At 46.2% G+C, this 16,628-nt stretch overlaps 1 protein-coding gene across 3 annotated transcripts in view; it reads left to right on the top strand.

Annotated features, from left to right (window-relative positions):
- Positions 1-16,628, top strand: part of LOC135916245 (transcription factor GATA-4-like) — a 142,001-nt gene that overhangs the window by 24,519 nt on the left and 100,854 nt on the right. The window contains exon 1 of one of the 3 annotated variants that reach the window (XM_065449560.1): positions 1,492-1,805. The exons of the other annotated variants lie outside the window; for them this stretch is intronic. Within the exon in view, the coding sequence (XP_065305632.1) occupies positions 1,786-1,805 (20 nt within the window). The 5' untranslated portion in view covers positions 1,492-1,785. Of the gene's footprint in view, positions 1-1,491; positions 1,806-16,628 lie in introns of those variants that run through there. 3 annotated transcript variants of the gene reach the window in all.

Genomic DNA, 16,628 nt, shown 5'->3' with positions numbered 1-16,628 from the left:
GTGGACAAGATCACTCCTACGTGTAGTGCGTCTAAAGCGCGCATTCGCGTATTGGACTACATTTATATAGCAGTACATTATATACCATATCATAATTACCTCCCATCTACCTTTCCCTCTATCTCCCACTTCCCCTTATCCCAGTGAGGAGTAGCAGGTTAGAGATACGCTATTTAGGCCGACCTCTCCTCCTTTCTCTTCAAAAAAGTCTTCTTCTACTCCGCCTTACAAAAGGGTGCCACACTTCGAGGTTTTAGGGAATCTGACTTTCCTTATTCTTCAGCTGTTTACACCTGCCTGCAAAGTTAGTGGGACAACAAACCTGCCTCCGCTCCTCACATATCCACGGTATCGGCTTTAGGCTGCACAACCTTCGGCATCGGCCCACGTACTCAGGCCGCACCATCTCCGGGACCGGCCCACGCAGGAGGCTATAGAAACACACAAAAACGATACGAAAAAGTGGGGTACAACTCGCCAAGAGAGACGTTGTCCCTGAAAGAAGAAAGAAAGGTGCCAATATCGAACTTTCCGGCAGCGACGTGCTCAGCGATGCTCGGGTCGGGCCACACAAACAAGGGCTCAGATAATGCTGCTCTATTCCTGGCTTCTTGCTCGTGGCGCTGGAGAGCTATGGGCGCTTTAGCGTCAGCCCAGCACTCGAAAACCTCTGCGGAGGTATAGCCATAGGTCAGCATGTACTCAACACTCATTCCATAGGCGTGAGTACGAACATGAGTCAGTGACGAGGGTTGCGAGTGAGCGCGAGTATACACGAACGAGCAGAGCGTGCAAGTGTGAGCACGTACATCAACGCGGGACACGCTATCTGGTTAGTGCGATTGCACGCGAGCGTGAAAGGACGGGGGTGGAGGGTATGAATGCCGGTGAGCGTGAGCGAATGTGAACGTGAGTGAGTATACCTGCGCGTATGTAGACGCGCAGATATATCATGGCGTCACCACATACCACCAAGCCGAACGTGCAACTTTAGGCCTATATACAACTGTACGGACGCACGTGCGTGTATATCACTGCTCCCAAAGCAACAATCATTCGCTTCGTTGAGAATGGTGACCGCTGGCGTTCGCAAGAGCAGCGAGCGTGCGACCTCTCTCTCGAGTGGATTCTTCGATTGTCCACGAACGCACGCAAACAAAAAAGAAGAGAAGGAACGCTATAGTCGCCCGAGTTGGCGCGCGGCTTCTTCGAACGTCTTCCCTGCAGGCACATCTCTCCGCACTCCGCCGCGTTTCCAGCGCGCCGTCCTTCCCGAAGTCGCAGCCGCTTGCCAACGCCTATGGGCCGTCGTTATCTCTCGCTCCGTCCGACGCGGCGAGTACACACACACACACACTCGCTCGCACGCACGCACGCGTGCACGCATTGCAGGCTTCGAGCGCGCGCTCCGACGAGGGCAGCGCTCGACGCCCTTATCAGATAAGAGCGGGCAGCAGCTCGCGCGGCCCTCCACGTTTCGCGCCACGCTGGCAAAGACTCGAGGCTCGCAATGCCCCCCGGTCGTCAACGGCTCCCCGAACGCCGCCGCCTTCGGTGTCCCTCGGAGGCCGCTTCCCGTGCGAGGATCGGCGACGGTGGCGGTGGTGGTGGATGTCCTCTTCGCCGGCGGTGCTCGCGTCGCCTCGTAGCTTCTAGGGCTGCGGGAAGCCTGGTTCCCGTTTTCCCTCTCCCTCACTCGGCCGCCCGTGGTCACCTGTCCCTGCTACCTCCGTCGCCGCGGGCGCGGAGGCGGTGGCGGTCCGGATCGGCTGGAAGGGAGGAACTATGAAAGTGATCTACCTTAGGTGAGCTCAGTGGCGTCTCACGCAGCGACACTTTCTGGCCGCTTTGCGTAGTTGCATCATCGACCCCGGCTTGTAGTTAAGCGCACCGTACACGATGAGATATTCCGAGGAATCGCCGATTATACCTGCCCGAAGCTTGCATCAGCAGTAACCAGGGCTGCGCGACCGCCTTCAGACTAAACCCGAACAATTAGGAAGCATCTGTAGCGGCTTTGACAAACACGGGTCGTAAGGAGCAAAGGCCAAAGGAGCTTTGGAAGGAAGGCGCATTCAAGTTGGCACCTGTTCGAGGCGCCACGACAAAACGTCTCCAGTACCCTCCGCAGTAGAAGAAATAAAAGTCTTTCAACGGGTGTTCGGGTTAAGTATGACGATCACTGTACCTGTAAGGTTCCCGGTGTGCTCACTGGCCGGAAACTCTTTTTTGTAGATGAAGCTGAGTGAGCCTGCGTGTTTTGCGGATGTGGCCTTGTGATGGAGACCTTGAAACTTGAAGCGACTGCGCGTCATCCGTCCCGTCTGTTACGGCACGCTTGTCAGAGCGGCCCTCCGGAAGACTAGATTACGAAAAAAAAAGGAAAAGTTACTGATAGAAACGATCAAAGCACGAAGTGCAAGATAACTGGCATCCAGAATGAACGAGGTTGACCAGAGCACGCGAGGGACACTAGGCTTCTTAATGACTTTCTGCATACCCTAAGGGATAACAGCCAAGAGGGGAAAATGACCAAAACACACACACACACACACACACACACACACACACACACACACACACACACACACACACACACACACACACACACACACACACACACACACACACACACACACACACACACACACACACAACCAGCGTTTAAAACACTAAATATGCGATATTTCACCTCCTCAACTCACCCAGGAATATGCACTCCTGCTGTACAGCCGTGGGCAAAAGTATACGGACCTCAGGGTCACCGAAAAAACAGAATTTGTTCATACTTAACATGCATGAACGGAAACTGACGAGTGCACTAGAAAATTCGTAATGCCAAGTTTGGACTGCAATCTTTACTTTCAAGTTGCATTCCCCGACAAAGGAGAAAATTAGTCTTATCGCGCAATCCCTGGTCCGTATACTTTTGCTGCTCACGGGTACACATCTTCACTACGGAAGAGAAACCGCAGACCGCGTTTCAAGGCTGCGAGAACAATGTGCCACTCGTACGTTCCCGAGTGACTTCCTGTCAAGCAAGTATGTGCGTCTGTGATAATGACAAGGCGAAACAGAACGAGTCCACGCAGAAGACAGCTATAGGTCTTTACCGGCGAAGCATCGCCGACGCATTGCCGACGCTACACAGCTCTAGATACCATATCGCCTTGAGAGGCTATTATCACGGAAAAGCTACCGCAAATATATATATATATAAAAACATGGACATGCTGCCAGATGGTATCTGTTCTCTCTTTAGCACACCAAAGTGATGTTGCCAATGTCCATCAGCAATTCGTATGAATGCCACAAATTTGGTGCTGAGGACGCCAATAGTTGAGGTTACCTATAGCGTAGGCGTTCTATATTGCTGCGAGACGCCGTCCGTAAACTTTAGAGCCTTTAGTATGCGCACACACTTGTCAGCCTTGGTGGGATTATATATTATATACACATACTATATATGATCATATATTGTTACGTGAATATGATAATGAATATGATTGTGATTATGTGTCAACGTGATTATATGAAGGTACGATTACACCTTTCAAGGATATAGAGTCTCGAAGTGTGGATTATATTTTTCTTTCTGGTGTTTGACCTCATCGATCTGCGTTCAAGTTCACCAAGGCCCAAGAGTGGCCAGTAAAAGCAGAATTGAAAAAAAAGGGGGGGGGGGGCGGAACAATTAACAGAATCAGCTAATTGCCAGTGAGCGAATAAACACTACCCGATAGGGGAAGTGAGCAGTTTCCGATCTCTAACCCAAGAATTAATCGCACTAACGTCGTTCCAAAGCAGCGACGTTCACTTCTGCCTGGTCAGCCTCCCAGGTATACACAGCGAGCGGTATAGGGCATTGCGCACGTGTGGATTAGTGTATGCATGGTATGGAACAGTATAGAACACGAACGGTACCATAAGTTTCCGCACGACCTTGTAGAAGGAACAGTTTCTTCATTATCTGTTCTGTTTACCTGGTTATTCTTCGGCTTAATTTGACCAGTAACGGCACTACTTAATCTGCCCCCCAACGTATAACAGCATCGTAAAACACAACACCGTAAGCGGCGGGGCACTTTTCCGGTTGAGAGACGGTATCGCCACGATTGTGGTATCAGCACAGGCTATTATGCGCTATCGCTGTGAGTATCTATGTGTATACGCCATACACGTGGCGATGAGGATATGGGCGTCGAGCTTAAATTCCCGAGATTAGATAGCCCGGTCATCGGCTTGCAGATGAGTTGGCCCTATCTGGGAGTGACCCGCTTATCTCTGCTCTATATGCCCGGAGGGTAAAAAAATATGCTTTGTAGGTTATGCGATTACCGTATGCTCGAAAGCGTTGATATTGCGCATTTTTTTCCCCCATACGTTAACGACCTCACAGAGCGCGTAGCTACCCTATAGCTGTCGTGCTATGACAGAAAAGAAAGATAAATCAAAATTTAGATATATTTCGTGCTATCGCTGTGGTGCCGATGGCCTGTCGAGGCCCCAACCTTTTCATGTTAGCGACTTTCAATTGCCGATTTCACGCCTCAAGACCACATCGGAGCTCCCATACGTGTTACAGAATGCAGGGCTCAAAATTTTTTTCTCGCCAGTCCGTCTTCCTTCCTCGACTGCTGTATTGTATATATGTTATTTCGGGGTTCTTTCCGATGTTAACAACAACAACAACAACAACAACAACAACAACAACAACAACAACAACAACAACAATAGCAATAAGTTGAATTAGGAAGGAACAGCGCCAACTAAGACGATCACAAGAGGGGAGAACGACACAGGACAAAAGACAAGTGTTAGTGATACTTCCGTGACCCTCTTCAAAAGCGAGATGTCTTATCTGGAACGGTTTGGCAGATGACGCATGATGGTCATTGTGCGCATGCCTGTGTTTTTCCTATATTTGCTGAATTTTCGGTGAATAAAGATAGATGAAGTTGGCGCTTGTCCTGTGTCGTTCTCCCCTCTTGTGATCGTCTTAGTTGGCGCTGTTCCTTCCTAATTCAAGTATGCACCATCTAGCCCAAATGAATGTTCTCCTGAAATAGCAATAAGGTTGTTTGGGTCCCGATGCCATTTCTATTTAGAAACATCGCTGCTCTCAAAAGGACAAGTTATTCAGAAGTACAAACTGCGCGTCGCGAATCGGTAATCTGCAAGTGCTTCGTTTTGTTGCCTTTACTCAAGCTCACTAGACTTGCCACGTAGCCACGCCAGCGTTTCTAAACGCTCTGGCTCACCCGTAGAAGTGGGACCTAACCGTCAATTGCGCAGCAACCGTATCTATCTATCTATCTATCTATCTATCTATCTATCTATCTATCTATCTATCTATCTATCTATCTATCTATCTATCTATCTATCTATCTATCTATCTATCTATCTATCTATCTATCTATCTATCTATCTGTCTGTCTGTCTGTCTGTCTGTCTGTCTGTCTGTCTGTCTGTCTGTCTGTCTGTCTGTCTGTCTGTCTGTCTGTCTATCTATCTATCTATCTATCTATCTATCTATCTATCTATCTATCTATCTATCTATCTATCTATCTATCTATCTATCTATCTATCTATCTATCTATCTATCTATCTATCTATCTATCTATCTAATCTTTCCCACTGACAGTCTACTAGCCTCATTGACGAAACAATCGCAGGTGGCATAATATGTAAGGGGAGTGTACAACTTGAAAGAGCATAATGTGAGAATTGCAGAATAAAAATGCATGAACATGTTTGCTAATACACACATCTACAGTTGTCATAAAGAGGTGGTCTTCCACGTCCATATGTTATGTCACAACAGCTTACACAATACAAAAGCTCGATTCAAGGAAGTAAGCAGCTATTATGAAAAGCAATAATAACCACATGGTAATAATTATTAGAGATGACCAGGGGGTTATTCCTTCGGTTGTTCTTCACGTTCTCAGGTACCAGGTAGGGGAATGCATGTTGTCGCCCAATTTTTCAGCGTTTGCACAATGACGATCGAGGGCGTAAAATACGTGCGTGTGCTGCCTTGAAGCAAACTGCATGCGTTTACGTGTTAACCGTCTCCAGGAATAACAAAATTAATTTCTGGAAGTAAGTACTGAACTAACTATTGAACTAACTATTGAACTAACTGAACTAACTATACTAACTATACTTCGCTATAATGACGTTCCAGAGCGATGTCTTAATTTAGACAGTTGTTCATCAGCTTGTGGCGCCTTCGCGTATGTTTTCGTGACGCTGATAACTGATTGCACTCTTATGTCAGACGCTGTCTCGGTGGGCTAGCCTCGGGAGGAAGTGCAATTAGAGCTGCATACTAGATAAGAAAAGATAAGACGCACTGTCTCTTGGAGGGGGTGGGGGTCATCCTGTATAGGCTAGAACACGGGGCAACGGCATGACTCTCCAAAGAACGTTACACTCCTGTGCACGTGAATAGACACGACGAGGTTTGGTACCAAAAAAAGAAAAAAATACTGCATCGATAAAGGCAGGGGTAAGATAGACATCGCCATCGCTTCCCTCGGCTCTTCTCGCAAGCCTGATGTCTGTGGAGTGAAGGAGGCGCTCAGCAGAGCGTTGTTTTGAATTGTTCAACGGCCGCACCAACAGTTACGCTGAGCCACGTGTTGGCAACTACTCCGACCGGCTGTCCGCGCTGCAGGAATGCGCGAAGCGCTATGTCGCGTTTTTGGGCCGATTGCGTCATAGCCTTCGTGCTGTTGACTCAGCTGGATAGGCGGAATCATTCGCCACGTTTTGCTGCTTACGATGTGACTGACGTCGGTACCGTTTACAAAGAAATTTTCTTTGGTTTCCCGGATTTAGCCGGATTGCAAATTGTTCCTCGGCGGTCTACAGGTCACACAGTCAATCAATGAATCAATCGGCCCGTCAGTCAGTCAGTCAGTCAGTCAGTCAGTCAGTCAGTCAGTCAGTCAGTCAGTCAGTTATTGAATGAATTAATGAATCAATCAAAGATCAATCAATCAATCAACTGCATAAAGATCGGCTGATATATATATATATATTTATTTTTTCGGGGGCAGTTTTTTATTTGTTTATTATTATTTTTGTTCTTACTATAATTTTTGGATGCGGTTCAACATTGAGAGCCCGGTCCATCTGGTTACGTTTGTCAACCTCTGTCCCTCCTTGTGTAGCTCTAGTCTGCAACAAGCGATTAGCTTCTAACTATTCGCAAGGGCACCAATTTCCCCATGACTCCAACTCCCTATACATATGCGATACCGAAATTCTTGCCCCCCCCCCCCCCCCCACCTCTTCTCCATCCCCAACCCATCCTCCTGGCTGGCGATCGATCACGTGATGCCCGAAACCGTTGGGAGGCTTCTCCAAAAGCGCGTTCCCAAGGGCCTGTTATTCTCACTGCCGCCGGCGTGCTCGTACCTCCTTTCGGAAGTTCACCTCATCGTCGAGCCGTGACCGATATCATAACGGCGCGGTGACAAAGGCAAAGTACGCCGCGTGCACTCGTCCACCGGAATGCGCAGGCCAGCGCAAAGGCGAGGCTACACCCCTTTCTCTCCCTTCCAGCAGAGTGGTTGCGCCCGCCGCTCGACGCGCTTGTTTACGCGTGCAATCCATAGGACGCGTACACGTATAGATTAGGGGGTGTCAGGCGACCGCTAATACTGTGTCATCCCCGTCGTTGCACACAAAACAACCAACGTGGAACGGTGGACGCATGAACTTCAAAAAAAAAAAAATGGCTGTGGCTTAGCTAAGGTTAAGCCCAGGATGCGAAGCATACTAGCCTTTATTTTAGTTGTTGAACCACTGTTTAGCCTGGTGAACTGCGGTTGCTTGGCTACATTTGGTTCGGCTAGACGAAGAAACAACTCATGCAGGCGAGCGCACGAGCTGAGACCCGGCTATGTAGCTACGCGACCGCAAGCGAGCGCACGAGTTGAGCCTCCGCTTTTGCAGCTGTTATGACGTCATATGGTAGCTACGCGGCCGCCCGCGGCGCAGCAAGGAAGAGCGTGGTTGTGCGGCTAGTATGCTTCGCATAATAGGTTTTCTGGGGATACGTTCAGCGCATATACTATATGAGGCATCCCCGTCAGCAGCCTTGTGGCTGTCACAGGCTCCGGTGACGCATTAAGCTCTTACAGAGCTCTCGCAAGGTTCCCCTCTCGCGAAAGGTGTCGTCACCCCAGAAATGACCCTAACCACGCCAGTAACGAGCTGAACAGGCGTGGAAACCATGGCGCGCCAACTTTCGCTGCTTAACATAATTATGTCTCGTTGATATTGCGCTGCATACTACTGCATCATGGGAGAGTGAAATGTGGAATCCGGAACCACGAAAAATGGAGTCGAGGGTGGCACTCGCTTTGTTTGTACTTTGAAATTTCCGCGAACGATAACTTGAATTTGTGTGCGTTAATTATTTATAGCAATTATCTTGCTTCTTACTTCTTTGACGGGCTGAGAATCAGACTAAATCACAGTCGGTGTTCTTAAGTAAGCGTTGAAAGCTCACTTTAAGACAAAGCTCGGACTGCATGCAGAAAATATCGTCAGATACAGAAAACAGACGATACTAACGAAAGGTAATGCATCATATAAACATAAACATGCCTCATAATAAGTCCTCGCATCTGGAGCGAAATGTACGCTGTTGCAGGTAATATGTTAATATGTCTCTGCGCTGTGGAAAATTAGGCACAAGAAGCGGTTAATTGGAAACGTCAATGCATTTCACGCCACATTTCCGAGTCCGTATGGCTCAAATATCGAGCTACGTATTTTCTAGGTTATGCTCTTAGCAGTGGCTGATTTCTATTCTACAACATGCCACTTAAAGTGATCAATCAGAAAGTTTATTAGTAAAACCTCAAGAATTGATAATCGAATTAGCAATTATTTGACAAATATTGATGTCCGCCCGCCCAAGCACACACAGGCGTGGCAAGAGCATCGCACGCGTAATGCAAAGACGTGGGTTCGTATCCCACCTGCGGCCAGTTCTTTCATCCACTTTCATTTCCATTCACTGATAATTTCTTTCAATTAAGACCTACAAATAACTTCCCCTATGCTGTCATTCGAGTCATTGTTGTTGGCTTACTATGTTCAGAAGAACAAAGATCGGGCCCGGCAGTTGCCTTTATATATATATATATATATCAGGGGCGTAGCCAGGGGGGGGGCTTATGGGGCTTCAGCCCCCCCCGAAATTTTTTCGTGCTGTCCATGCACCGCCGACCAAAGCGACCCCAGGCGGCGGAAATCATGCTGGATTTTGTCTAGAATGTCTTTTTGACGCTCGAAAAGACATTTAACCGCGAAGATTGCAAACTCGGGCTGGATTTCGCGGCAACGCCCATACACCGGGAGTCACATAACGCCAAACAGTCCCATCCGAGCACAAAGTTTCAAGGGCGCTTTGATGGTGAGCGGGCTCGCCGCGGCATCTCACTGAGGCCACGGAATCTATGGAGCGCATAGATATCAATTGCGAAACTTTATGGGTATAAATCTCATAATCTCTTGATGTGAAAGGTGCATTGACATTTCCAATGTTGTGCTTTAGATTGTCAATTGCGGAACTTTGTGGTTTTAATGTTGTTATAAACATTTGACGTCAAAGGTCTATTGACTTTTCTAAAGTCTTACATCGGAACATACAACGAGACAAGCCAAATCAACACACTAGCAGACGAGTTGACAAATCAGGCAGCGAGGTCCAATGAGACGAAGCGTCGGGGTGGTTCATTTGTGCCGTCATGTCACATAAAAAATATCAACATTTTTTTTAACCTACGCCAGGACAGCCATGTCAAGACACTAAAGCCAGCCAAAGTAACTACGTTTTTATTTATTTTTTCTACTTTGACTTTTATTCGCGAGGCCACATTGAGCCTCTTAAATTTTTTAATGTTCTCGCTACCCTACCCGCGGGCTGCCAGAGCCAGCCAGAGCGCATACGTTTTTCTCGTATGGCCCCGACCACCGTGCGGTGCACTTTGGTGCGCGTTCGGTTTGCTCTGGCCGAGTGGATTTTCACCGGACAGAGTTTTGGACGCTTTCTGGCTAGCAGACGAGAGAAAAAAAAAATGGTCGCTCGCCGCCATCACTGTGGGGACTCGAAGGATTGCACCGCATTCCTTGAGCGGAACCTTTCCGGAAAGTCTTGTTTCGCCGCTGTAGGATACTGAGCAGTATGCGTATGGTTCTCAGTGCACCAAGCGTCTCATGTTTTCTTCGGTATTCCTTCCGTAGCCCCATTAGGTGCCCGAAGTAGGCATTAGATTCTGGCCAACATACTTTCCTATGCGTTTTTTTTTTCATTTCGGTGCCTTCGCCTCACAGAAAAAAAAAAAACATTGTTGCGGCGCAGCGAATTGTCGCATGGTGAAAGGTTGATTTTGATACTTCTTTTGCGGAAAGTAATGGGCGACGGGACGCTTCAGTTGCCGGATACGTTTATTATATTATTGCGAAAGCAATTATATGGACACTCCAGGCGCATTCCTGCCATCGCCCTCATGTTTCGTATAAAGTCCAAGGGTGATAACATCGTGACCACGCGTTGCATGCTGTATGTTCGAGTGAAAGCGTAGGAGGGGAGGTGGAATGGGTGAGCCGACGATGGTGGCTCAGTCTTGTGTGCGCAAAGGAGAAAAGCGGGGAGCAAGCGCGCCGCCTTCCGTCGCGCGCAATACATCGGGGGGAGTGGATGGAATGGGGGCGGGATCTAGGATTCTGTGAATCTATGATTGTGCAACATGTTTATTTGCCTTGTTTGGCGCATTATATACAGTTACTTCTTCTTACATACATAGACTCATTGGAGACTTATACGTATACCTAAATATCTTGTTGCGAGGTTTTGTGTATACATGCAGTGAACTTTGTTTCCAGTGACACTTTTTTGTCCTTTATCAAGCCGTATTTTCGCATTTGCATATCCCATTGTATCTTTGCATTTATAATGTACGAGGGCGAGTCAAATGAAAGTGAGCCTACCCTAACCGCGCAATAATGGTTCGGTTCATTATCTGCGAGGCATGCGCGTAGGAGAACGGCATGTTTCATTTACAAAAATGACACGCAGGTGTGAAGATAAATGTTCTTTAATGCTCTCATACACTGGGTTGAATGTGGTTGCATCACATAATGGACACTTCAAAAGTTCAACAGCTCGGTGTCGCGAAGTTTCTGACAGCTGAAGGTGTTTCCAAAACAGAAATTAATCACCATATGACTGCCGTGTACGTTGAACACTGCATTTCATTGACCACTGTGAAGCGTTGGAGCAAACGGTTCAAAGGACGTTGCAAAGACATTCCAAGACCGGGCCAAAACCATCGTGCAATCACCTCCCAAACAATTTCAAAGGTTCATGAGCTGCTGAAACAAGAACGGAGGATAAGCATCGATGAACTGGCAGACCGTCTGAACATCAGTCATGGTTCGGTTCACGCCATAATTCATGAGCTTCTCGGTTATCGGCTTTTTGGTGCGCAATGGATCCCCAAGATTTTTATCCATCGCGAGAAAACGGAGGAGTTTCGCTTTGCCTTGACTCATCTGATCGTATATCACAATGAGCATGACCACTTCTTGTTTGCAACTGTGATCGGGGACGAACCTTGGTACCACTACTACGAGCCTGAAACACGACGGCAAAGCTTACAGTGGAAGCATTCGAATTTACCACGCCCAAAGAACGTAAAGGCCATCATTTCCGCTGGCAAGGTGTTGTTGACTTTTTTTTCGATCGACAGGGTCCATTACTGACAGAATTTGCTAAATCTTGAGTGGCTATCAATTGTTTCCGATATTGTGAAACGCCAGAACGGCAGCGTGTCGCAATCGAGAACGAACAACGTGGAAAATTGACGAATGGGGTCATCTTGTTCCACGACAATGCCTGTCCCCACGTCGCTTATGTGGTTAATACAAAACTTGCAAAGTTCAAGTGGGAAACGCTGCAACATCCGCCATACAGCTCAGAGCTGCCACCTTGCGACTTCTACATTTTGGGGCCGCCGAAAAAACTGCTCAAGGGAACCAGATACAGATTTTGTAGCAGCAACCCAAGGAGTTTTATAAGACGGGAATCACGCAACTCGTTAGTCAATAGGACAAATGTCTAAATTCTCATGAAGACTACTTTTAAATAAAGTACCCTGTCGTTGGCTCATTCATTTGACTTGCCCTCATATATCTTGCAGAACTCTTGCTTTGTATACGTGCTCTCTGTCGCGACTATAACTTCGGGGCAATTACTCATGATACACGACAAGGGACAGCTACTCCTGCGTAATACATTGGAACAAACAACAGCGTCATTGAGATTTTTCACTGGCCATTGCATATATACAAGAATGTAAGCACGGTTCTTGAATGACAAAGTTTCATTAACATATTTGTCCTCAACTTGTTAAGTTCATTGCCTTTTAATTTTTCATATCAGTGACATTGCACTGCTTTCCTGGTTTCGAACTGATATAGTTTTAAAGTTCGTGTGGTATTTTCTTTACTTAATAAATAGACGAAAAAACATGGAAGCATTGACGTCAGTTATGTTGGGCACAATTTTTGGCACGTACGAGTATAATATTTTATGAAAAAATACATATTTTACTTGTATTTACAGTGCGTAGCTTTCAAGAATTCGTTTGCAGCATCTTTGGCAATGACAATGCAGTTATTATTCATGTATTTGATCCCTCGATAAATTGTTTAAGAAGAACCTTTAGCTCGGGCCCAATCCGACGCGGCCTATATATTCAAATACTTGTAAAACGCAGAAACGCTTTTCTGAGATAATCCTGCTGATCGCTTTTATTGAAATTGGTTGCATTTGAGAGAGAAAGTTAAATCCTAGTGTCTGTTGGAAACAGAACTTCGATTTAGGGCCTGAATTTTGTTTAAAATATTTTGGAAAATTCGAAAGTTTGAGAAAATAGAAGCACGACGTTTACAAACTAATAGCTATGCATGAAGAACAGATATTGTGGTTCTGTAAACGGCATTTATTATAACAGTCAAAGCGGACAAGTTTGCTGTGTTAATTTGTATCTTACGTGAATTGGTTACGTTGCGTACAAGGGTTCTGCAAAAGTCGTATTTCCACAATACTAAATTTTATTGAGATTCATGTGTAACATATCTATTTTGTGCACTGTAGATGTACTATTAGATGCATTCCACAGAATAGTGATATCATTTTTCATTGTTGAGTCACGGAGTTTTAAACTTGATAGTTTCGTTTACTGAAAATGTTCAATTTCGGCCAATTTTTAATAAATAATTGACCACCTAAATGAAAAATTCGAAGCCAGTAGTCACTAGAATTAAACTTTTTCTTTTAAATGCAACAAACCTCCTCAAATTTGGTGAAGTGGTTGCAGGGAAAAACGAATTCCCCTTCTACATGTACTTAAATAGGAGCACCCGAGCTAAAGCTTTCTCTTAAGGAGGAGGCTGAGCTGCAACGTGCAGCTACACACACACACACACACACACACACACACACACATATATATATATATATATATATATATATATATATATATATTGGGCCAGTGGCGTAGCCCCCCCCGAACAAAATTTCTGGCTACGCCACTGATATATATATATATATATATATATATATATATATATATAGTCATATAATGAGAAGCCAACAAACACTGACACCAAGTACAACATAGGGGAAATTACATGTGCTTAATAAATGAAATAAAGTTATGATAAATTAATGGAAATTAAAGTGGATGAAAAAACAACTTGCCGCAGGTGGGAACCGAACCCACAACCTTCGCATGTCGCGTGCGATGCTCTACCAATTGAGCTACCGCGGCGGCGTTTCCCCATCCACTTTCTTAGGTATTTATGTGTACTAGTAGAACCCTGGGAGTGTTAGCCAGTGCCCCCACTCACAGACCTTGGCGGCGGACGTGGAACGTCTTTTTTGCCGCAGGCGTCACGAGAACGTGATCTTTTCGGGTGAAGGCAACTGGTCAATAAACCCACATATGCTACCTGAAGGCATCAATGTTGCCGGATTCGGGACCCTCGTTATGTAATAAACGAGAAGAAAGGGGGTTAACCGAGCGACCCGATAATTATTAGTCATATAATGAGAAGCCAACAAACACTGACACCAAGTACAACATAGGGGAAATTACATGTGCTTAATAAATGAAATAAAGTTATGATAAATTAATGGAAATTAAAGTGGATGAAAAAACAACTTGCCGCAGGTGGGAACCGAACCCACAACCTTCGCATGTCGCGTGCGATGCTCTACCAATTGAGCTACCGCGGCGGCGTTTCCCCATCCACTTTCTTAGGTATTTATGTGTACTAGTAGAACCCTGGGAGTGTTAGCCAGTGCCCCCACTCACAGACCTTGGCGGCGGACGTGGAACGTCTTTTTTGCCGCAGGCGTCACGAGAACGTGATCTTTTCGGGTGAAGGCAACTGGTCAATAAACCCACATATGCTACCTGAAGGCATCAATGTTGCCGGATTCGGGACCCTCGTTATGTAATAAACGAGAAGAAAGGGGGTTAACCGAGCGACCCGATAATTATTAGTCATATAATGAGAAGCCAACAAACACTGACACCAAGTACAACATAGGGGAAATTACATGTGCTTAATAAATGAAATAAAGTTATGATAAATTAATGGAAATTAAAGTGGATGAAAAAACAACTTGCCGCAGGTGGGAACCGAACCCACAACCTTCGCATGTCGCGTGCGATGCTCTACCAATTGAGCTACCGCGGCGGCGTTTCCCCATCCACTTTCTTAGGTATTTATGTGTACTAGTAGAACCCTGGGAGTGTTAGCCAGTGCCCCCACTCACAGACCTTGGCGGCGGACGTGGAACGTCTTTTTTGCCGCAGGCGTCACGAGAACGTGATCTTTTCCGGTGAAGGCAACTGGTCAATAAACCCACATATGCTACCTGAAGGCATCAATGTTGCCGGATTCGGGACCCTCGTTATGTAATAAACGAGAAGAAAGGGGGTTAACCGAGCGACCCGATAATTATTAGTCATATAATGAGAAGCCAACAAACACTGACACCAAGTACAACATAGGGGAAATTACATGTGCTTAATAAATGAAATAAAGTTATGATAAATTAATGGAAATTAAAGTGGATGAAAAAACAACTTGCCGCAGGTGGGAACCGAACCCACAACCTTCGCATGTCGCGTGCGATGCTCTACCAATTGAGCTACCGCGGCGGCGTTTCCCCATCCACTTTCTTAGGTATTTATGTGTACTAGTAGAACCCTGGGAGTGTTAGCCAGTGCCCCCACTCACAGACCTTGGCGGCGGACGTGGAACGTCTTTTTTGCCGCAGGCGTCACGAGAACGTGATCTTTTCGGGTGAAGGCAACTGGTCAATAAACCCACATATGCTACCTGAAGGCATCAATGTTGCCGGATTCGGGACCCTCGTTATGTAATAAACGAGAAGAAAGGGGGTTAACCGAGCGACCCGATAATTATTAGTCATATAATGAGAAGCCAACAAACACTGACACCAAGTACAACATAGGGGAAATTACATGTGCTTAATAAATGAAATAAAGTTATGATAAATTAATGGAAATTAAAGTAGATGAAAAAACAACTTGCCGCAGGTGGGAACCGAACCCACAACCTTCGCATGTCGCGTGCGATGCTCTACCAATTGAGCTACCGCGGCGGCGTTTCCCCATCCACTTTCTTAGGTATTTATGTGTACTAGTAGAACCCTGGGAGTGTTAGCCAGTGCCCCCACTCACAGACCTTGGCGGCGGACGTGGAACGTCTTTTTTGCCGCAGGCGTCACGAGAACGTGATCTTTTCGGGTGAAGGCAACTGGTCAATAAACCCACATATGCTACCTGAAGGCATCAATGTTGCCGGATTCGGGACCCTCGTTATGTAATAAACGAGAAGAAAGGGGGTTAACCGAGCGACCCGATAATTATTAGTCATATAATGAGAAGCCAACAAACACTGACACCAAGTACAACATAGGGGAAATTACATGTGCTTAATAAATGAAATAAAGTTATGATAAATTAATGGAAATTAAAGTAGATGAAAAAACAACTTGCCGCAGGTGGGAACCGAACCCACAACCTTCGCATGTCGCGTGCGATGCTCTACCAATTGAGCTACCGCGGCGGCGTTTCCCCATCCACTTTCTTAGGTATTTATGTGTACTAGTAGAACCCTGGGAGTGTTAGCCAGTGCCCCCACTCACAGACCTTGGCGGCGGACGTGGAACGTCTTTTTTGCCGCAGGCGTCACGAGAACGTGATCTTTTCGGGTGAAGGCAACTGGTCAATAAACCCACATATGCTACCTGAAGGCATCAATGTTGCCGGATTCGGGACCCTCGTTATGTAATAAACGAGAAGAAAGGGGGTTAACCGAGCGACCCGATAATTATTAGTCATATAATGAGAAGCCAACAAACACTGACACCAAGTACAACATAGGGGAAATTACATGTGCTTAATAAATGAAATAAAGTTATGATAAATTAATGGAAATTAAAGTGGATGAAAAAACAACTTGCCGCAGGTGGGAACCGAACCCACAACCTTCGCATG

Source organism: Dermacentor albipictus, chromosome 5 (genome assembly GCF_038994185.2).
Source record: "Dermacentor albipictus isolate Rhodes 1998 colony chromosome 5, USDA_Dalb.pri_finalv2, whole genome shotgun sequence".
In the NCBI taxonomy this organism is placed as follows: Eukaryota; Metazoa; Arthropoda; class Arachnida; order Ixodida; family Ixodidae; genus Dermacentor; species Dermacentor albipictus.
The sequence above is the reverse complement of the archived record's forward strand: the minus strand, read 5'-3'. Positions and strand labels throughout refer to the sequence as shown.